Source organism: Drosophila subpulchrella, chromosome 3L, assembly GCF_014743375.2.
Source record: "Drosophila subpulchrella strain 33 F10 #4 breed RU33 chromosome 3L, RU_Dsub_v1.1 Primary Assembly, whole genome shotgun sequence".
Classification (NCBI taxonomy): domain Eukaryota; kingdom Metazoa; phylum Arthropoda; class Insecta; order Diptera; family Drosophilidae; genus Drosophila; species Drosophila subpulchrella.
The window spans coordinates 18,358,130-18,378,882 of NC_050612.1; the positions used below are offsets into that span (position 1 = coordinate 18,358,130).

The 20,753-nt window shown below is 42.2% G+C and overlaps 6 protein-coding genes across 6 annotated transcripts; 4 read left to right on the forward strand and 2 right to left on the reverse strand.

Moving 5' to 3' along the window:
- Positions 1 to 317: 317 nt before the first annotated feature.
- Positions 318 to 4,441, forward strand: LOC119554916. Its single transcript, XM_037866019.1, has one exon. It carries the CDS (start codon positions 331 to 333, stop codon positions 4,357 to 4,359), a length of 4,029 nt encoding a protein of 1,342 aa, XP_037721947.1. The 5' UTR covers positions 318 to 330; the 3' UTR covers positions 4,360 to 4,441.
- A 972-nt stretch (positions 4,442 to 5,413) lies between these two features.
- On the forward strand, positions 5,414 to 6,268 carry LOC119555479. The gene is made up of 3 exons (XM_037866886.1): positions 5,414 to 5,477; positions 5,539 to 5,667; positions 5,748 to 6,268. The coding sequence occupies exons 1-3, from the start codon at positions 5,414 to 5,416 to the stop codon at positions 6,266 to 6,268; spliced, it is 714 nt and encodes a 237-aa protein (XP_037722814.1).
- A 585-nt stretch (positions 6,269 to 6,853) lies between these two features.
- Positions 6,854 to 7,372, forward strand: LOC119555481 (probable serine/threonine-protein kinase DDB_G0267514). The gene has a single exon (XM_037866887.1). It carries the CDS (start codon positions 6,854 to 6,856, stop codon positions 7,370 to 7,372), a length of 519 nt encoding a protein of 172 aa, XP_037722815.1.
- A 554-nt stretch (positions 7,373 to 7,926) lies between these two features.
- Positions 7,927 to 10,775, forward strand: LOC119553477. The gene is made up of 2 exons (XM_037863887.1): positions 7,927 to 8,105; positions 9,430 to 10,775. Exons 1-2 carry the CDS (start codon positions 7,958 to 7,960, stop codon positions 10,587 to 10,589), a joined length of 1,308 nt encoding a protein of 435 aa, XP_037719815.1. The 5' UTR covers positions 7,927 to 7,957; the 3' UTR covers positions 10,590 to 10,775.
- Positions 10,776 to 18,005: 7,230 nt separating this feature from the next.
- On the reverse strand, positions 18,006 to 19,437 carry LOC119555484. Its single transcript, XM_037866891.1, has 2 exons — positions 18,943 to 19,437; positions 18,006 to 18,682 (listed from the first exon to the last, which is right to left on the reverse strand). Exons 1-2 carry the CDS (start codon positions 19,403 to 19,405, stop codon positions 18,006 to 18,008), a joined length of 1,140 nt encoding a protein of 379 aa, XP_037722819.1. The 5' UTR covers positions 19,406 to 19,437.
- Positions 19,438 to 19,698: 261 nt separating this feature from the next.
- Positions 19,699 to 20,698, reverse strand: LOC119553576. The gene has a single exon (XM_037864024.1). It carries the CDS (start codon positions 20,682 to 20,684, stop codon positions 19,809 to 19,811), a length of 876 nt encoding a protein of 291 aa, XP_037719952.1. The 5' UTR covers positions 20,685 to 20,698; the 3' UTR covers positions 19,699 to 19,808.
- Between the last annotated feature and the right edge of the window lie 55 nt (positions 20,699 to 20,753).

Genomic DNA, 20,753 nt, shown 5'->3' on the forward strand with positions numbered 1-20,753 from the left:
TCCTCACTAAACATTCGCCAAGATAGGAAATGGTTATTTTTGTATAAATCTTTATCAAAGGAATAACCTTTACAATCATAATTACGTATGTGAATAGAATATTTTTGTATAATCATAATTACGTGTGTGAATTAAAAGATTCTTTTAGATGCCATCAGGTGAAACTTGAAGTGGCTTTCAGAATATCTTGACGTATTTGTCAGTTTAGCATTGATACGGCCTTATTTACAATCGGTAGCCATAAAATAAGTAATCTAAGAGATAAGTTGACCATATAAATGGGCACTACGCCTGACCACACTTTGGCATTACGTGCGCTGAAACGTCGCGATGTGGAGCAATCGCTGCTCGATTTTTATCCTGGCGCTGCTGGTCGCCAGCAATGCGGGAAAAGTACCCGGAAGATTGCCGAGAGTCCTGCCGGAACCCTTAGCCGAAGGGGATGAAGGAGTGATAGTGCGAGGAGATTGTGAATTTAAGGTCAACGGTGACCTCAACGACCCTGCTCCTCTGTTTTCGCGACACAACTCCTACGAAATTGTAGTGCCAGATCCCACGGACACAGTGCGTTTGGTTAATGGAGAGCAGTTGGATATGTTCTGCCCGGGCGTGGGATTTGCGGCTCCTTTCGCGAATCGCTCGCAGGTGACGGCCACGTGTCTGCAGAACAAGTATTTCCTGGTCGATGATCTCATCTATCCGTTCGCCAACTTCACCTGCACCAGCTGGCCCATTTTTAGTGCCCTGCGAACAGGCAAGGACTGCAACGGAGGCACAGATCTCGTCCAGGTGGGCTTCGAGGTGGATGATGGCGGCTTCCTGCAGTCCTACGAACTTTGCCACGATGCCGAGGCGGAAGCAACGCGATATGTTCACCATGTGCTCTACCCATCAAGCTATGACTATCAGCATGGAGTGGCGCGTCCCAGCTTTATCGAGCTCGACTTCTACGGGGGCAGGGATGTGAATACGAAGTACACTCAAGTGCAGCAGAACATCACCATCAGCAACATACTCGGACTAGATGCCTCGCCCTATTTCAATTATAGTGACAATCGCATCCTGGCCCGAGGGCATATGATAGCCAAAACGGATCAGATCTTTGGGGCAGCCCAACACTCGACTTTCCTGTTCATCAATGTGGCACCCCAGTGGCAGACCTTCAATGGAGGCAACTGGGAGAGGGTGGAGACTAGTGTTCGCAAGTTTGTGGCCGATCGGAATCTCACCACAGATTGCTATACAGGCACCTGGGGTGTTTCCACCCTGCCCGATGTGGATGGCATCGAAAAGGAGCTATACCTCGACTTTGATGCGAACAACAACGGTTTGATCCCCGTACCCAAGATATATTATCGCGTAATCATCGATCGGCTGACTCGCGAGGGCATCGTGATCATTGGCATTAACAACCCCTACTTGACATTGGAGCAAATCCTCAAGGATTACATTCTGTGCAAGGATATTGGTAATCAGATAAGCTGGCTAACTTGGTACAAGGAAGATCTCCACGAGGGTTATTCCTATGCCTGCACTGTGGAGGACTTTACAGAAGTGGTCAAGGACTTGCCGTTGGAAGATCTGCATACAAATGGAGTTCTTGGACTGGACGACGTTACAACTGTTGAGCCTTCTAGTACTACGAATACACCTGAGACTTCTACCATATCTTCAACAAGTACTGAAGAACCAAGCTCAACTACCACCACTGAAGTTCCCTCAACCACAGTGCCTGTAACTACACCTAGTACCACCACTGTTTCTTCCACTACCGATGAACCAAGCTCAACTACTACCACTGTAGTTCCCTCAACCTCAACAACTACACCTAGTACCACCACTGTTTCTTCCACTACCGAAGAACCAAGCTCTTCTACTGTTACGTCCACTGTACAACCGACTTCAACTACTGTTTCGTCCACTGTAGAACCCAGTTCCTCCACCACCGTGGAGACCACCTCAACCACTGTGGAATCCTCTTCATCTTCTTCGGTGTCTCCCAGTACCTCGAACCCCCCTGTCACTACTCCCTCACCCATTGTAAGTCCCTGCAAGTTCAGTACGAATGGGGATCTCAAGGACCCTGCTCCGCTGCTAACTCCTCAAGGAGCCCTCAGCTGGCTTCTGCCTGATGAAAGTGGTATTTACACAGTTGAAGAGGGATCTTCCATAGATCTGCATTGCACTGGAGCTCTATTATCACCCTTTAATAGGTACACCGCTCTAACAGCTCGTTGTGTTGGTGATCAGTTGTACGAGGCTGAAGGACAGCGGGTTAATATTCGGGGATTCGTCTGCCAGAGTTGGCCCACCTATGTGGCAGTCCGATCTGGAGAATCCTGTGAGGGTGGTACCGATCTTGTACAGATTGGATTCGATGTGTCCGCTGGTTTTCTCAGCCATGTGGAGCTCTGTTACAATCAGCTGGAGCAGATCTCGAAGTACGCTCGATATGAACTGACACCGGCCAATGTGGCCTATCAAAAAGGAGTTGCTGAACCGGGATATCTTCGGGGTGATTTCTACACAGGGGAAGATGTCAACGTTCTCTACGGCCAATCGCATCAGCTGGAGGCATTTAGTTCAGCCCTGGGCTTGGATGCCAGTCAGTACTTCGACAGCACTAAGGATCTCTACTTGATTCGAGGACAACTGGCCGCTCGTCTAGATTTTGTGCATAGTTCCGCCCAAAGAGCCACTCACTTCTACATCAATGCAGTTCCCCAATGGAGGAGCATCAATATTGGAAACTGGTTAGCCGTAGAATCGAGCCTAAGGCAATTTGTGGCCGATGAGGCCTTAAATGTGAGTGTACATTCTGGCAGCTATGACGTTTCAACTCTACCCAATTCCCAAGGAGTCCAGACTCCCCTCTATCTAAATGCCGAAACTAAACAACTGCCCGTAGCCAAGATACTCTATCGCATTGTCATCGATCAGGAAAGTCAGAAGGGCATTGTTTTGATAGTGGTGAACAATCCACATATCACTTTGGCCCAGGTTCTGGAGGATTATGTGATCTGTGAGGATGTGGGCGCGCAGCTGGATTGGTTGGACTGGGATAAGACAAATCTGCAGAAGGGATACTCGTATGCCTGCTCTGTTGAGGACTTTATTGAAGTGGTTAAGGATCTGCCCACGGACCAACTGCAGACTACAGGTATCCTTGGCTTGAGTAGCCAGTCGCTGGAAAATGAACTCTGCAGCTTTCAAGTAAACGGAGATCTGAAGGATCCGGCTCCTTTATTTGTGATCAGAAGTGAGTTGGGTCAGGCCAGATATGTGGAACCCAATCACGAGGGCTTAGTCGAGCTTAAGCATGGAGAGGCTCTGGAGTTCCACTGCATCAAATCCTTCACAGGACTATTCTCTGGCCTTACCTTCGTGAACTCCACCTGCTGGCAGCAGCAGAGTTTCCTCACCCTGGGCAGTTTGTATGATCTACAGGACTTTGTCTGCACCTCTTGGCCAACTTACACGGCTCGTCGGACTGGTCGTTCCTGCAATGGAGGTACTGATCTCCTGGAAGTGGGCTTCCAGCTCTCATCCTCCACTTCCGATGACTTCCTGCAGACCTACGATGTATGCCATAATGAACTGACTGAGGTCACCCGCTATGTGCATCATGTTTTGTACCCGGGCAGTGCCCAATATCAGCGATCTGTCTCCAGGCCGAGCTTCGTTACCGGGGACTTTTACGGCGGCAAGGATGTGAACACCTTGTACACCCAGGTGCGGCAGAATATCACGGTCTCGGAGATCCTGGGCATGGATGCCTCGCCCTACTTCAACATCAGTGGAAATGTTTACCTGGCCCGTGGACACCTTTCGGCTAAAACCGACTTTGTCTTCGGGGCCGCCCAGCAGGCCTCCTTCTTTTTTGTGAATGCGGCACCCCAGTGGCAGACCTTCAATGGAGGCAACTGGGAACGGATTGAGGATAGTGTGAGGAAGTTCGTGGCCGATGAAAATATTACAGCGGATTGTTATACGGGTACTTGGGGGGTGTCCACCCTGCCCGATGTGGATGGCATTGAAAGGGAGCTATATCTGGACTTTGATGAGAACAACAATGGCTTGATTCCAGTGCCCAAGTTGTACTATCGCGTAATAATTGATCGTCTGAGTAGAAAGGGCATTGTGCTTCTTGGAGTAAATAACCCGCATGTCAATCTAGAGCAAATCGAAAATGAGTACATTATTTGCAAGGATATTGGCGAGGAATTGTCTTGGGTCAGTTGGACCAAAGAGGATCTGAAGAAGGGTTATTCTTATGCCTGCACTGTAGAAGACTTTACTTCGGTGGTAAAAGACCTACCACTCGATGATCTACAGGTTGATGGTGTGCTGGGCATTTAAGGCTAGATTTTGTGGCTGAACAAAATCCAAAACAAAACGAATTTCTTAATTTAAAACCAATAAAAAATTACCCAATCGCAAACTTGTTTTCCTGCCTGGGAAAGCCCATGACGAAGGCTTTTGAGCACGCTTAAATTTAGTTGTTGCGGGCCATAAAGCTGAGGAATCACGTTTCCTTTTTGTTCTCTTTGGATTTTATTGCATGTTGGACATACTGATAAAAGTAAGGTTATCAAATGCTCGGCGTTATCGTTTATGGCCGGCGCACAGCTATTTATTTACCCTGCCATTGGGCTATTTGCTCACGTGCCGCACGTTTTCCAGTGCCTTTGGATTTTTCTCCTGCCGTTCCAGTGGCCCAAAAGGCGGTCCCTTGGCCCAAATCGAAGTCCCCATGGCAGTGACTTTCACATTACTTATCGACGCCAAGGAATTACCTGGTATTACTCGTGCGGTTTCTTTTGTTTATCTTATCGCACCGCAATCGCCTGGCTGGTTAATGATTATAATGGACTTTTCAGGGGATAAACAAAAGGCACAGAACGAGAGAGATAGAACTCAGCACGCGTGTCTTGATTTATTTTTGTCGAGTAATCATTCGAGTACTTGGGATTGTTGTGGATTGAAAAATTGGGCTTTAAACTATCTACCTTTGTTTCAAATAATCAGTAATATCAAATTTTAAGGCTGGACATGAATATATACGTTTATCACCCGGTGTTTGTTTATGCCTTGAACTTCTATTAGTTCAAAGACCGTTCGATGAGCTTTTTGCCAACCTACTTATGTATATATTAATTCCCTATGGGTGCAATATCCTATTGATGAACTTTATTTTAAATACTTCTGAACCATAACATTCCATTCGAAAATTTAATTGAATTTAATCTAAATTAAAAAGAGCTAGCTATTAACGTTTATATTTCAGTGATTTAATTTTTCAAACACAAATTATAGTAGCTCTTCAAGCGTAAATTTTGGAATGATATAAATTCGACAGTTTTTTCTGTAACGAGTTTAGTTGATTTCCCAACTCTTACCAGACTAGTATAAAATGATAAAAATATTTGGAATATCTTTAATATTAGCCACGGCAGTCATTGCACAGGGATACAGGAGTGAGTCAGTGCTTTAGGATTAATGAAAAGGTCTACAAATTATTCTTTACCACTTATGCAGAATTTGGTCTTAATTGCGAGGACATAGAATGTATATCGGGTAAAAAATGCATCATATCCAGGGTTCCCTGCGAAAATCCAGATCAACGAGAAGGGGAACAATGTGGAACCTATCCGGAGTGCAAAACAGGTTCGTGTCAGAATGTTTTTTCTCTGGATTTCACCACTCACTTACACTGAAATCTGGCTCTTTTAACTGATCCGTTTCAGATCAGCTGGCCAGCGATTTCTCCATCGACACCACACTGACCATCGCCAACACTCGCAATAGCATCATCATACCCAACACCATCACGAATAGCAATTGGACTTATAGGGATATTGACTTCGAGCTATTGACCGACTTCAGCAATCCCGATAAATTTGCATCGCATGCAGGGCAACGGCAAGCTAATGTTTTGGTTATTGTTCAGGATGGTTCTCAACAGCCACAACGGCAGAATCCTTGGCTGAATAGAGGACAAAGTCCTCCCTGTGCCGTCAGCCCCCTCTATCCATATTCCTGCAATTATCCAGGCAACATTCCCAATCCTGGCTCAGGAATACCTTCTTATCCGCAGGCGCGATCGGCCAATGGGCCACAATTAGTTCCTCCCACACCCCCTTGCTATTACAATTGCTATCCCAGAGTGCGGTCTAGTCCGTACGGTCAGTATGGATACCCCCTAGCTAGATCAGCAAATCCCTCATCCACCAATAATTATTTAATATACCTCACACTAGCTGGCTAAAAATTTTAAAATCTTTGCATTATATTATATAATCGTTGAGCAAATTATGATGAGACCCTTAATTTTTTTCTGTGTATTTACTAGCTCGTCACCGCTTTCGGCGAACGCCACAAATGTCTTATCAGCCTGTGGGAATGCCAGCTCCAATGCCTCCTGGGTACCCACCAACACGTCCGTTTCCAATGGAGAAGCCACGTCAATCTTTTCCACAATATATGATTCAATCTCAACCGCAAACTAACCTTCAATACCCGGCTCAATATCAAGCCAATAGCCAAAATGCTATGCAAGGACAACCCAACCCTCAGCTTTACTTTTCAGTAGGGATGTCCTATCCACCATATATGAACTATAATGGACGTTATCCTGGTGCCACACCCACATCCTTCTACAGCCCATATCTTACCAACTATACCACCTATTATTACAATGTTAACTTACCTTTCTTGGGAGGATCTTCTTGAGTTCCCTAATTTCTTTGCAATTATAAAACTCCATAATACCACTATTTAAAAAATAATAATATCTTACATTATTTCACTTTATATTGCTTTTATCCGTCAATTGCCAGAGTATCAAGGAGAGATGGCGACAGATCTTGAGAATGATACTGAATCTGCAGTTTCACGACTTCACAATCGATCGGTTCGACAAATTCCAATGTCCCCAATGCCCGGACCCATGCCTATACCAGGATCGATGCCGATTCCAGGTCCTGTTCCGTATTATACACCCTATATGGGACAACAGTACATGGGACAACAGATGGCAAGACCCATTCAACGTCCCATGCCCATGATGCCAATGATGCCCCAGGCTGGTCCGGGTTTTCCGATGGGAGGTGGTGGATTGAGTGGGACTAGCATTATTGTGGAACCCTTAGTAATCCTACCCATGGGCATTGGGGCAGCAACTGGGGTGGGAGGTAATCCCAATCAATTTTATGGGGCAAATGGTTCTTATCCCACTTATAACAACAATAATCCCTACAATACGTACACTACTGCACGACCCAATTATGACTATAACAATTATAACAACAATAATTACAATAATAATACTGGATATAATAACAGCAACAACGATTACAACTCTTATGGTTAGACTATTTGTATACTGCAATTTAAAATAAAATGTTCACTAAAACTAAATTTGAATGCTTAAATGTACATCGTTAGGTTAATGAAACGTGAACTTCTGACAATTGTATATTTGTTCACTTGCTTGCGAATCACTATATTGAGTAAATTTTATTGTCAATAACGTGTGATGTTTGTATAAAGTATTTTAAATGATTTTTAAGAAATAAAATGGGGTTACCAGGCTTGAGATAAGTCACTTTGTTTACCTTTTGATAAGGCTTGGTGGATTTACAAAAGTAAAGAATTCTTAGTAACCTAGACCTGAATTCACATACTCATTCTCGTACTATGCAAAGAATTCGGAAGCATTTTACAGAAATATTTAAGTAATATTATTATCGCTTTGTTCTCGCTGAGAGTCCAAACACAAAAACCAACAAAAAGTTTACTGAACGGAAAGAGAATGTAGACAGCTTGACGCTTTCAAGAGAAAATGTGAGAAGTTGAAGTCAGGTATACGAACTGAGAATATAAAATCACCTGTTCACCTAACAAATTATTCAGTCGGCGGTAAGATAGCCACCTCAGCGGTCGAGTTCCGATAAAAATGAAGCTTCTCCTGTTCGGCCTTATTTTGGGGATCGTGATTCTGAGAGAGATTCGGGCACGTGAAGCGATCACCTCCATTCCAGATGTGGGTCAAATCATAAAAGATCTCGATGGACTGCAAATTGATGGAGCAACATTTGAGCGGGGTAAGTGGTCGGGCAAGTTAATAACAATACTTGTATTCGATGAGATATCATTTCTCTTTTACTAAATTGTAGAAGACATTTCTTTAAAGGCTTAAACATTTCCAAATGCAGTAAAGGCGGCCAATAATGGATGCCTCAAGAGCAAAATTCCCTGTAACAGTATCTAAAAATAGAAAACATCTGTTTCAATAAACCAAAACATCTAACTTACTAGTTGTAACACGTATATGTCATGCTAAACTAAAATATAGTTTTAAACTCTAACTCTAGAGTTAGAGCTAGAGTTAGAATTAGAGTTGGAGTTGGAGTTAGAGTTAGAGTTAGAGTTAGATTCAAAATTAGAGTTATAGTTGGAGTTATAGTTAGAGTTATAGTTAGAGATATAGTTAGAGTCAAAACTAGAGCTAAAGTCAAAAATTAGAAATGGAGTTAGAGTTAGAGTTAGAGTTAGAGTTAGAGTTAGAGTTAGAGTTAGAGTTAGAGTTAGAGTTAGAGTTAGAGTTAGAGTTAGAGTTAGAGTTAGAGTTAGAGTTAGAGTTAGAGTTAGAGTTAGAGTTAGAGTTAGAGTTAGAGTTAGAGTTAGAGTTAGAGTTAGAGTTAGAGTTAGAGTTAGAGTTAGAGTTAGAGTTAGAGTTAGAGTTAGAGTTAGAGTTAGAGTTAGAGTTAGAGTTAGAGTTAGAGTTAGAGTTAGAGTTAGAGTTAGAGTTAGAGTTAGAGTTAGAGTTAGAGTTAGAGTTAGAGTTAGAGTTAGAGTTAGAGTTAGAGTTAGAGTTAGAGTTAGAGTTAGAGTTAGAGTTAGAGTTAGAGTTAGAGTTAGAGTTAGAGTTAGAGTTAGAGTTAGAGTTAGAGTTAGAGTTAGAGTTAGAGTTAGAGTTAGAGTTAGAGTTAGAGTTAGAGTTAGAGTTAGAGTTAGAGTTAGAGTTAGAGTTAGAGTTAGAGTTAGAGTTAGAGTTAGAGTTAGAGTTAGAGTTAGAGTTAGAGTTAGAGTTAGAGTTAGAGTTAGAGTTAGAGTTAGAGTTAGAGTTAGAGTTAGAGTTAGAGTTAGAGTTAGAGTTAGAGTTAGAGTTAGAGTTAGAGTTAGAGTTAGAGTTAGAGTTAGAGTTAGAGTTAGAGTTAGAGTTAGAGTTAGAGTTAGAGTTAGAGTTAGAGTTAGAGTTAGAGTTAGAGTTAGAGTTAGAGTTAGAGTTAGAGTTAGAGTTAGAGTTAGAGTTAGAGTTAGAGTTAGAGTTAGAGTTAGAGTTAGAGCTAGAGCTAAACTATTTTTTACGCCAAAAATTACGCCAATGAAAGCCAGCCACACCTAAACATTAACTTCCAATTTCAGGTGCCCCCTGCAGGGTGGACCTGCAAAAGGATCTCCCCCGTCCTGACCAGGTGCAGCCCCTTTACCTTCGTCCCGGCACGGAACTCTACTGGCTACCCAATAATGATGGACACCTAGAGATTCCCCGCGGAGCCAGCATAGAGCTGCACTGCAGCCATCCCTTTGCCCCTGTGAATGGAGAGCCCTTGGATGAGGAACTCCGCTCGATTCACGTGAAGTGTGTCGAGGACACCACCTTCGAGTGGACGGGGGCGAAAATGAAATTCCGCGACTTTGTCTGCAGTCACTCCATTCCCTACACCGTGGAGCGAATGGACAGGCGTTGTGGCGACCTCGTCACCTCATTCTTGTATCGCGTGGGCTACGACACCGGAGATGGCAGATTTGTGGCCACCATGGAGCTGTGCCACGACCCAAATCACCTGCGAACCCACTATGCCAGCTATCAGCTGACACCGGCCAATGTGCACTTTCAGAAAAACGTGAAACGCCTGAAGTTCAGCCTCGCCGGGCATTTTACGGGCTTTGACATGGCCGGGATTTATTCGCCCAAGAGCCAGGTGAAACTGATGGCGCCCGGCCTCATAGATGTCAAGAGTGGGCTGTTCCTGGCCCGCGGACACCTGGCGGCCAAGGCGGATCTGATCTATGCCAGTCAGCAGAGGAGCAGCTTTAACTACGTGAACGTTGCGCCGCAGTGGCAGAGCTTCAATGGGGGTCAGTGGGCCGTCCTGGAGGACTCCACCCGGCGGTATGTGGCCAGCTCGGGGATCTCGGCCAGCGTGTATACGGGCACCTATGGCGAAATGAAGGTGGCTGGCAGCAAAAGCCTTCACCTGACCACCGATGCCAATAACAATGGGCTGGTGGCCGTTCCCCAGCTCTTCTATCGCGTCCTCATCGACAACGGGAAACCAACCCGCGGAATCGCTTTGCTGGGTGTCAACAATCCACACGCCACTTTGGCCCAGATCCACGAGTCCTATATCATCTGCGATCCCGTCGAGGAGCAGGTGGATTGGCTGGGCTGGCTGCACAAAAGCAACGCCAAGGGTAACCTGAAGAAGGGCTATCTATATGCCTGCTCGGTGGCGGATTTGGCCCGGGTGGTCGAGCAACTGCCACGCCCCCTTCTCCAGGTGGACGAGCTGCTCGTCTAGATAGGGGCGTTGCGGTTCGGGCTTCGATTACTTTTAAGTGAGTGCAATAAAGACTGAGGGGATTGTGTGTCACAGCTTCAATGATTCATTGTTAGAATAAATTGTACACTGCTTAGAAACTCTTTAAATTAAAATATAAATTTTCGAACGTGTGAAATTTATTTCTTCAATATATTAGTTAAATACTATTTTAATTTTTACAAATCTCCTCATGTTAAAAAAGTTTATAAAGCGAATTTTTTAAGATTATTAAAAGTTTAATTTTTTAACAAAATCCTTTTCTTGTTCTTTGGGATGACTACATAATAAATAATTATGCATTGACAAACACATCAAATATAAAGGTTTAGATACCCGAAGCTTTCATTTTTTCCAAAACGGTCCATCAAGAGATTATCCACTTTTGAGATTTAAAGAAAGCCCGAATGAAACCGTCTGCAGATTTCAAAAATATATCAAGTCAATTTCCATGATAGAGTTGTTGTTCTTGATTTAAATATGTATATGTTAAAAATAATTTTCTTAAGCGAAAATGTGTATTAAACTGTTGAAAAACAGTTTTAAAAAATGTGCATTTATTTTTGTTAATTTCAAGACTATTTTTTAGGAGCATTTTTATCATTTTCTTTGGGATGATAATAATAATTATGCATCGATAAATACATAAAATACAAAGGTTTAAGTACCCACGGTCTTTATTTTTTCCACCACAATCTAAAAAGATATTTTTCACTTTTGAGATTTAAAGAAAGCCCCAAAGAAACCGACTTCAGATTTCATAAATCTAACAAGTTAATTTCCATGAGAGAGTTGTCCTGGCCCATGCTTCTTCCGTTCGCTTAAGCCAGTTTCGTGTGTGTTCAGATTATTAACGCTCGTGTGAGCTTCACGCCATCAAAATCAAATGGGACATCGTGTGTGGTCATGTGGGGGGCGGGGCCACGCCCACAAGGGGGCCCGAACCGGAAATGCTATACCCTCGTTATGCGTTTGCCTTGTTGGCGGTAGCGCAAAATCGGTGGAAGAAACGAGGATATCAAATACGGCTCGGCTGCATTACCTTCATGCCGCTCACAAAACACAATTTGTTCCACAACATTGATTTAATCCTTTTTCTTCTGGGCCACGCACACACACAACGCACAGCGGAGCGCAAAGCGAACGACACAAAAAGGCTGTCGTGAGGAATTTTCTTAAATTTTCCGCTGGGTTTTTCATGGCATTTCCCGTCGTGGAACTGTGTCCTTGGCATTATCATGAATATTTCCCCCCAACCCCCCCAATTCTGCGCATTCGATACATTTCCATTTGCTGATTTGAAGCGCACTTTCCACTTTGCTCCTCAGCTCCTCTACGCTTTTCCGTTTTTCCGATTTTCCGTTTTCCGCTCGCTTAGGTCAGAGTCGGCATTTGGAAAGGGGCAAGTCGAAATTATGTTTTTATGCTAGCTTGTGCGGTAAGCAATATTTGCTCAAGTATCCCTTACAGACTGTTGGACAGTAATCATCAAATGGGGCACACAATGTTGGAAAATGCCTGGTTTGGGTTTCAAGAAAACAAGAAGGGGCTTGTTAAAGGAAGTATTGAATTTATTACCTTTTAAAGGATAAGTGCCTATTTTAGAAACTGATAATTGCAATTAAGTAAATAAAAAATACTTAAATATTGAACATTTAAATACATAACATAAGAGCAACTAAAATATTAGAAAGTTTTATAAAAACCAAATCCTTTAGAGGAATGCACTCCAATCGCTCTAAAAATATCCAATTAAAAACTGATTTCCATGCAAATGAATTCCCACTCTGGGAAAACAATGATAACTTTAAAACATCGCTCACATTTCCTGAAAATGGAAGGTTTTTTTTTGCCAGCTGTCAAACATTTGTAGCAATTGTATACCGCTTTAGGATACGGAATGGAGTGCAGTACGAAGTCCAAAGTCCAGACGACTTTTCTTTAGTGGCAATAACATTTCCCTTAAAATTGGGCTAAAAAAGAGCACAACAAATTGTTTTGCTGTTGTTTGTCTCGTTTCTTTCACTGACTTGATGAAAGTTTATCTGCTCCATGGAGATTGTGAGCTGGCGGCCAAAAGGAGCAGCAAGGATACAAGCGACCAACGGGAAAAAGTCGAATAATTGAACGCACTTCACGCAGATGTTGTCGGGATTCTTTTTTATGTCATTGCCGGCGGTGGCGGGCAGAAGGATATGTTGTGTCCTGTGGCCTCCAGCGGAAATTATAATTTATATTTGGGTTCTCGCTCGGCCTCTGTGTGTATTTTAATATTGCCACCTCCTGGTCGGAGGCCAGCTTCAGTCGGCTCCTTTTTTATTTTGATTAAAATGCATATTAAATATTTGGCAAGCAAACAAAAAATAAAAACACCAGAAATGTATCAAATAAAATGATAAAAAACAACACGCAGCCATACGCATAAAAAATATAATATAAATAATTTCCTGCTACCGTCTGAATTTATTTCCCGCTGCGGGTCTTGCTTCCTTCCGTCCTGGCGATAAACTACATATATACCCCACATGTACATTGAGCTACGACCTGACCCGAACTTGCTGCAAATCCTTCTGCAAGGGCATAAAAAAAATAAACAAACAATGGATATGTTCCCCTGCTTTTGGGTTTATTTACATGTGCGTAAGGGCTGATGGGATTGGGGACACAGGACCTACAAAACCTACAGGAAGCTGTAAACGTTTTGATTTATATTGGAAATTGAGGTTCCTTTGACCGCCCCTTTTTTGGGTCTTTGTTCTTTAATCGATATGTGATGAGGGGGCCCACAATGTTTATGTTAGATTAATGCAAAAATAAATAATTGGCCATGATCTAAGCTGATTTATTGGATATATTTTATAAATAACTTTCTTTTCCCTCCCTCAAACATTATTTTCTTGTAGTCCGCGCTCGAATTGGGTTTTTTATATCCTCAATTTGAGCTACAATTTTGTTCACTTTGACCAGCTCTCCTTTGGCCTGGCATAAAAAGCGAAACAACGAGCAGAAGTGAATAAAATACGTGCACACAATTCAAATGAAATAAGAGGAAAATATGAAAATTGGAGAGCGCAGGAATGTGGGGTGAAGGAAATTCCGTTTCATTTTACTGGAAATTACAGTGGGGAATGCGCCCAGCAAGACAGGACAAGACGACGTTGACATCCAATATCCTTATTGTTGGCCAGCGGAATTTATGGCTAACAAAGTCGTTAAGTAGGCTAAAGTGTGTGGCTTGCAGTGGATTCTGCCACCCGGCGACTGCAACTGGAAGTGAGGGGAAAATGGCCAAGTCAGGGTCGGACCAAGTCATCGCAACCCGATGCTAATGAGGTCATCAACGTCCCCTCCGGCCACCAAATCCCGGCCGCATCCGCATCTACATCATCGTCGTGGCTGCGAAATTGAATTTTGAGTACTGCCAGAGTGCGGCCAGGTAGTCCCTGATTGAGGTGTTTGATTAATGGGACCTTCTCCCAGCCCTGTCCAAAAGCCGGATCCGAAACTTGTTAGCTGGTCAGCCACTAGCGGCAGGTAAGCCCGAGATCCGATTTCCATTCCTATTACAGAAAGAGAACTGCATTCATGGCTGCAGCAAGTTGTGGCAGTAACCTTAGCATTCTCTAATTTAATCCAATTTGCTGAAATGTCCTCTCGGTTGTCTCTGCTTAAATTTTTTACGACTTTAAGACACCAGCATTCACTTTACTCAGCCGATTAATACATTTCTTGTTTCCTTTTTGACTAATCTAGCTAATTACATGTTTGCGATAAGTCTCAGTGCTTTGATAATAATAAAATAGTACCTTTACCATTACTGGACCCACGATGGTCCAAAGTTTGGAGCTGCCTTCACCTAAAATTCTATTATTCTCTTGTTTATGGCTTGACTTTAAAGGCTGGCCCACTCGACCAAAAGACGCCAGAGGATCAGGAAGTGGGGCAGGAACAGGAAGGGGATGGGCAAATAAATTGGTTTCTGGCATAAAGGCATAAAACCATTAGATGCCAGGCTACACACACACACAGGAAGGGTGCTCCGGCCAGGCTCACAGCCTCAATTTGAATATGTGCGAATATTTATGAGTGTATACCTATACCTCCCCATCTGAAAACATTTCATAACCCAAGCTATAAAAAGCAACGATAATGTCGTACCTTACTTGCTGTCGTCGCCAGGTGAGATCAAAGGGTTTGCCATTGTCCTCGATGGCGTAAAGTCACCTGAAAGTTTGTGAATTCGCTTAAAGAGCGATGTTAATTAGGAAATGGTAAGGAAATATAAGCACAACACTTTAAATTTGGAAAAAAACAAATTTAAGCAGGTCAAAAATAAAGCATTAGTAATGATTCTAAAAAAAATCTATTTGATATACGTCTTTAGTAAAAGCAGATTTGATTAAACTTATTTTAGAGTACCAAAAAGTATTCAACAATATATATTTAAACTCAGAAGTACTAGTAATTCCTTCAGAAAGAGAACAACCCTTTATTTACTGCATACTTTTAAGAATTTAAAATGACATCTAATAGTTATTTCAAGCCCCTATGGTGTAGCTCGCCTATATACATATTTTCGGTAAAAATATTTATTTAAAATAGATCTTAACTCAATGTTACCCTTTACAAGGGCATAAAGAGCCATGTTCAAGTAAAATGATTGAGGGCAATCAAGTGCAACTGTGAGCGGCCCGTAAAAGCAGCGTAAAACACTGGCTGCTAAAATATGTAACAAGCCGCAGAACAACAACTGCCAGCCAAATGGGTTAACACTCTGTTTGCCCACCGTGTTTGAGGAGCATTCGGTGCTGCGCTTTTTATCATCTTTCTGTTTCTGGCCCGCCCAAAAGTCCCGCCGTCTTGGCCACAATTGGCATGTCGGTGTGCGGTTGTTGCAGCCTGCAGCCATGTGGGCCACAAAAATGCGGTAAAAAGATTACCAAAAGCGAGCGTGCTGCAAGACGTCGAAAGGAGCAACGGCGAGGTAACAACCGCTGGTGGGTTGGAAACGACTTTGCCATGCTAACCAAATTGTTATCATTCAGTTTCATTGTGGTCCTCATGCAAGTGGAGAGCTTTAAGGCTAGGCAGCTCTTGGTAATTTGCATTTGAGTCACAAGAATGGCGCAATCTCGTCATGTTCTGAAATGGGTGTGCCCTGAATTCAGTGATAGTTAAGAAGTTAAAGTAATCCTTGTGCTACGTCTTAACAAAATTTTCATTCATATTAACACATTGAATTAAATTATATTTTAATAAAAATATCTCAAAAGAATAATTCTAAATATAAATTTAAATATTTTTGTTATGACAGTGCCCTGAACTTAAACTTATCAGTATATTTTGTTAATAATTATCTTAACTTCGTACCTAAGCCAGAGTATACCGATTAGATCTAACAAGTTTCGATGTGTTATCACCGAGATGAACATTGTGGGCCTATTTTCTGTGGACTTAATGTGTTTGCATAATCCAGTTAATACCGGAAAATTAATGAAATGTCAGTAATTGATTTGTTTGTTGTTGGCAATCGAATTAACCCAAAAATATGCGCCAATAAAATGCCATTCATCTGATAATTCGGTGGGCACAATGAGGAATTTTAAAGGCAGCCCCAAATGATTTGCACTTCACAGTTCAGTGAACTTCCCATAGTTAGTGGAGGGGTACTTTGGGTTTCCGTAGTGACAAAATAGGAAAAGCGTTTGCCCGAGACACTTCAAGTGTAAATTTGATGGCCTCGAGGCGTCCGTACAAGTGCAATCAATGATAAATCTCGACGCAACAATGCGAATGGGAAAGTGTATATATAGGCCAAGCCACATATAGGCAAACAGTATATATATAAATCTATATAGGATGTGAGAGCGGCGCTATGGCGCTCCAATTTTATCGCTTTCGTTACTGGAAATCAATTGAATTGAGGCGTTCACAAAGGCGATTCGAATGGATACGTTTGCCGAGGCAATCTCGAGGAACGGAGAAAGGAAGTGAAAGCTCCGGTTGTTGGGGCTGGCAAACACCCTACAATGGTGGTCATTAGACCGCTTTAAGGGGTGCGTACGTATACTATATGTAGTCCCTACAATGTCTGGGACTTGGCCCTTTACTCCCACTCCGTCAGATTATCACCCGGCTGACAAATTGCCTCCCAGACAACGACTTCTGATGCCGCCAAATCCCCTCTGGAGCGGACTTTAATTCTCAATGAAGTCCAAGTGAAATAAAAAATCCTGAAAACCCAGAAACATAAAAGCGAAAATGTATTTCAATCTATTTGGCACAGTCTATAGGTGGCGACTGCTGGCCAGAAAAGATTTATGGCCCGCTCTCGTTAAATGCTCTGTCAGGAGACAACAAACAAAAAGGGTTTAACTGATGGCAGGGATATGGATATTTTTACTGAAAAGGGCGAAAGCAACAGGTTGAATTATTCAAGCGAATTCAACATGGAAATTTCATCTGCATAACTTTGGGTTGAAGAACATATACCGAATTCTTGTTATTGGAAATCAAAGTATTTTAAGAAAACTAAAGTGGTTTTTTATATGTATAATTTATGAAAGAACTAATAACCACACGCAAAATAAATAAATTCACTGAATTTTCATGAAAGCTCTTATTTCGTAATTCTTATAACGAATATAATAAACTCGCAGAATAAAAATGGACTACAAAATAAACCACTTTATCTTCCAGTTGTCAAGGGCCAGTGTTGCCATTTACCGAACACGGAATCTCACGAATAATGTGGATGTGACAAGAATATAAATTTATATTACAGCAACTGTGAGTTCAAATTCAGGCAGAGCCACGCCCACTGCCGCCGGGGGCGGAAGTATAACGAGCTAGAGTCCCCTTCTCCCCGAGAATGAGACTCTAATGTGACATTTATAAGTGCCGGGCGACGGATGGGCGACGTTGCATGTGCCACTCTGACGAGCTACCAGAATTACAAAGTGCATTTTTCATCATTCTCCCAGAAGGGCGAACAACTTGCACAACTATTTTTGAGATACTCATATCATGTTCTTGCTATGGCACTTGAGTATGCGAAATTTGCGACATACTTTTAAAGTTCTTTGAGCGGTAAAGTGTTCTGAACGGGAAGGCAACAAAGTCTAGATCTCACGAAAATTAGGCTCAGGCCCAGCAATATGTATTATCTGTAATATCCAAAGAATCCAAATTAAAAGTTTACCAACTCCTTGAAAATGTCAAACTTGGGAACTTAATTTACTTTTTGCTTCTCTAGCGGCCTTATCCATTTGATGACATTTAGTCATCACAACTAAGTGAAGTTTCCTCCTTAAATAATATAAAACATGTTTACAATTTGCTACTTTATCATATACATTATATTTTATTTTTATACATACATAAAAATGTGTTTATCATCTATTTATCTACCTCTAAGACTATTGGAGTCTTAGTGTTTTTTTTTGCTTTAGCGTTTTCAAGTCTTATGGCATCGTCTAAAACCTGTGTATCAACTTTACCCATCGCAATACGAAGAAGTTTGAGATTTTTACAGTTTGCAATAATTGTCAGTAGGGAATTGGAAATATCCAGTGAACAGGACATCGAGAGACATAGTTCTTCCAGATTCGCCAGGTTAGCCAGCATTTCCACACACTCTGTCGTTGAGCAGAAGCATTTGCAGTGTCTTAAGCTCTGGATGCGGACCAACTGGGATGCCTCTTGTAGAGTAAGACTTCCACCGTCTATGGACAGGTGTGTCAACTGGGATTTGGCCGCCAGAGCAGAAAGTAGAGGCTCAAAGGAGCCACTTCGGCGGATTCCAAAGTACGACAGCTCCCTGAGTTCTGGAAGCATTGCCAGTGGCAAGTACTCTGAAGAATTCGCGGACATCCCGAACTTGAGAACCTCCAGATTTTTGCAGTAGGGCACTATATCTCTCAAATTCTTCTGAACACATGCATAACCGAGGTGGAGGCTGCTAAGATTGCCATTGGACTTGCAGGACTTAACAAGAGTTGCTAGTGGAATTTTCGGTACGAGGATCTGCAGATTTTCGAGGTGACGAAGCTGACTCAGGCGATCCAAACTGCAGTCTGTAAAACAAAACATTTTAGGTCAAGATCTTACAAAGATTTTATTTGAAGAAGAGTTTTAAAGTGTAAAATGTTTTAGGTGGATTAGAATAAAATTCCAAGGAAAGTAATTCTATAATACATACAGTTTATATTTTTCCTAGAAAACAATGGACCAAGTATAAGGGTACTGAGGACTTTCTTAACTTCAAAGTTAAATAATAAAATAATAGTAAAAAAAACTTCCACCTAAAACCATATTTAACTAAATTTTTCCTTACCATCTATAGCATGCACTTCCAATCTTGTCAGTTGCGGCAAATGTCTTACGGCAGCCAGAATTTGATCGAAGGGCTTTACAATGGGTGTAATGAGAAAGACCAGTTGATTCACTACCAAGTGCTCTAACCCAATCATGCCGGCCAAAGTCTGGCAAAGAATTCCAAAGCAGTTTTCAGAAGCTATACATCCATAGTTCCTAAAACATCTGGCCGTATTAAAGTGATCCAGATCGATGGTCAAGGACGTTACCATCTCCCGACAGGTGCAAAATTGTATTAGCTCTATTCTCGTACTGTCTTTATCGAGAATATATTCGCGGTATTTACTACCGCACTGGTTGATAAAAAACTGACGAAATCGCTTGCATACTTGCGAAAAAGTAATGCGTTCTTCAGTGGATAAAAACTGGAATATATAGTATAGGCAGTCATCGTGAAGTTCTTCAAGATTTGGTGCACTCATTGCTAAAGCGGTCAAATTAAAACTGATATCGAAATCCCCATTTTAATCGAACGCAAGTACTAAACACGTCTGAGCTTTTTGTTATGAGTAATATGGTGTTTTTCCCCCCAATCAGATACGTACTCGTCAGCAATTGGCTGGAAAGCCAGTTTGCCGGGTATATTTGGGCTTGACCTATGGTAATATGTGCGTTGTTGATGAAAATCATCAGCTGATTTGAAAGTTTTGAGCTTTGTGTCTACTGGCGCCATCCAGCGGATGGATCGGTTATCTATTAAAGCTTTATGAAAATCAACGATCTTTATAAGGCCATTGTGATTCAGCCTCAATTTTGGGGCAATTTAAATCATTTAATTAAGGTAAGAATGATTGGTTTTTCGTTGTTGATTCTAGGAAAAGGGTATCACTTTAAAAATTTCCCAAATTTCTGATCCCCGGCTCCAGAGTTATTAGGATGCTCCCGTTTAAGGCGCTTCTTTTGCATTTTTTTTCTTGATTTGACAGAGTTTTCCACTTGTATATTAAATTTGGCCTTCGCGAAAAAGTGCTTAGGATTCAGTCTTAAGGGGTCGCCTTTAGGAGGTTGGATTGCTAAGATGTGGGATTTGGATCGTAGGCGAGAAGACTGCAAACGGTGACCGGTGGTGCGTTTCATGGCTATGTATTGTCCGCAAAATTTCGGTATAAAAATCTCAGATTCGAGGACATTGCACTCTACTAGCACCTCGCTGCCGTTTGAGATAAGCTTGAGGGAAAATTGCTGGGGGCTGGATTCTTCATCCGCGGCTCTTGTGAATGGACCTCCATCGATGGAAGCATCCCAGGGGGCCAGACCAGCCGTCGCCGTCGTCAAACGCGGCTGAATCTGTGGGCGCCGGATGATCTGGCCTTTAACTTGTCCCTGGGTGGATTCCACACAAACATCGGATCTTTTGGGTAATGGCCGACGACTACGTATAATGTTCTCCAGCACGATGTTATTCAGGTGTATCTCGGGTAGAAAGATCTCCGACTCGTGGCCCGGGGCCTCTACAAGAACAACATTTTTGTCAGACAGCAGTTTAATGTGAAAGCTTGTCATGGTTTTGCAAGAAATATCAGAAAAATCATTGGGTAAACAGAAATTTGGTAAATAATTATTATATAGTTTAGCAAATTTGGGTTTGAGATGTTTCTCTAGGAAGTAGCTAAAGACGAATATCAAAATCAAGCTCCAAAGTGTAGTTCTTAATGTGCATACAATTCTTGATATTAGCAAACTTTGAATTTGCCAAGACATCCTGGAGATATGTCAGCTGGACAAGCAAAATAACTATTTGAGTATCGAAATCGATGGCAATAACCGATT

What these genes read in the sequence shown, in the direction of transcription:
- LOC119553477 (XM_037863887.1), top strand. Translation starts at nt 7,958, where the DNA reads ATGAAGCTTCTCCTGTTCGGCCTTATTTTGGGGATCGTGATTCTGAGA. An exon ending in TGGAGCAACATTTGAGCGGG is followed by an intron (nt 8,106 to 9,429) that starts GTAAGTGGTCGG and finishes TTCCAATTTCAG; the next exon opens with GTGCCCCCTGCAGGGTGGAC.
- LOC119554916 (XM_037866019.1), top strand. Translation starts at nt 331, where the DNA reads ATGTGGAGCAATCGCTGCTCGATTTTTATCCTGGCGCTGCTGGTCGCC.
- LOC119553576 (XM_037864024.1), bottom strand. Translation starts at nt 20,684, where the DNA reads ATGTCTTGGCAAATTCAAAGTTTGCTAATATCAAGAATTGTATGCACA.
- LOC119555484 (XM_037866891.1), bottom strand. Translation starts at nt 19,405, where the DNA reads ATGAGTGCACCAAATCTTGAAGAACTTCACGATGACTGCCTATACTAT. An exon ending in GGAAGTGCATGCTATAGATG is followed by an intron (nt 18,683 to 18,942) that starts GTAAGGAAAAAT and finishes TTTGTTTTACAG; the next exon opens with ACTGCAGTTTGGATCGCCTG.
- LOC119555479 (XM_037866886.1), top strand. Translation starts at nt 5,414, where the DNA reads ATGATAAAAATATTTGGAATATCTTTAATATTAGCCACGGCAGTCATT. An exon ending in CATTGCACAGGGATACAGGA is followed by an intron (nt 5,478 to 5,538) that starts GTGAGTCAGTGC and finishes CCACTTATGCAG; the next exon opens with AATTTGGTCTTAATTGCGAG. An exon ending in CTATCCGGAGTGCAAAACAG is followed by an intron (nt 5,668 to 5,747) that starts GTTCGTGTCAGA and finishes GATCCGTTTCAG; the next exon opens with ATCAGCTGGCCAGCGATTTC.
- LOC119555481 (XM_037866887.1), top strand. Translation starts at nt 6,854, where the DNA reads ATGGCGACAGATCTTGAGAATGATACTGAATCTGCAGTTTCACGACTT.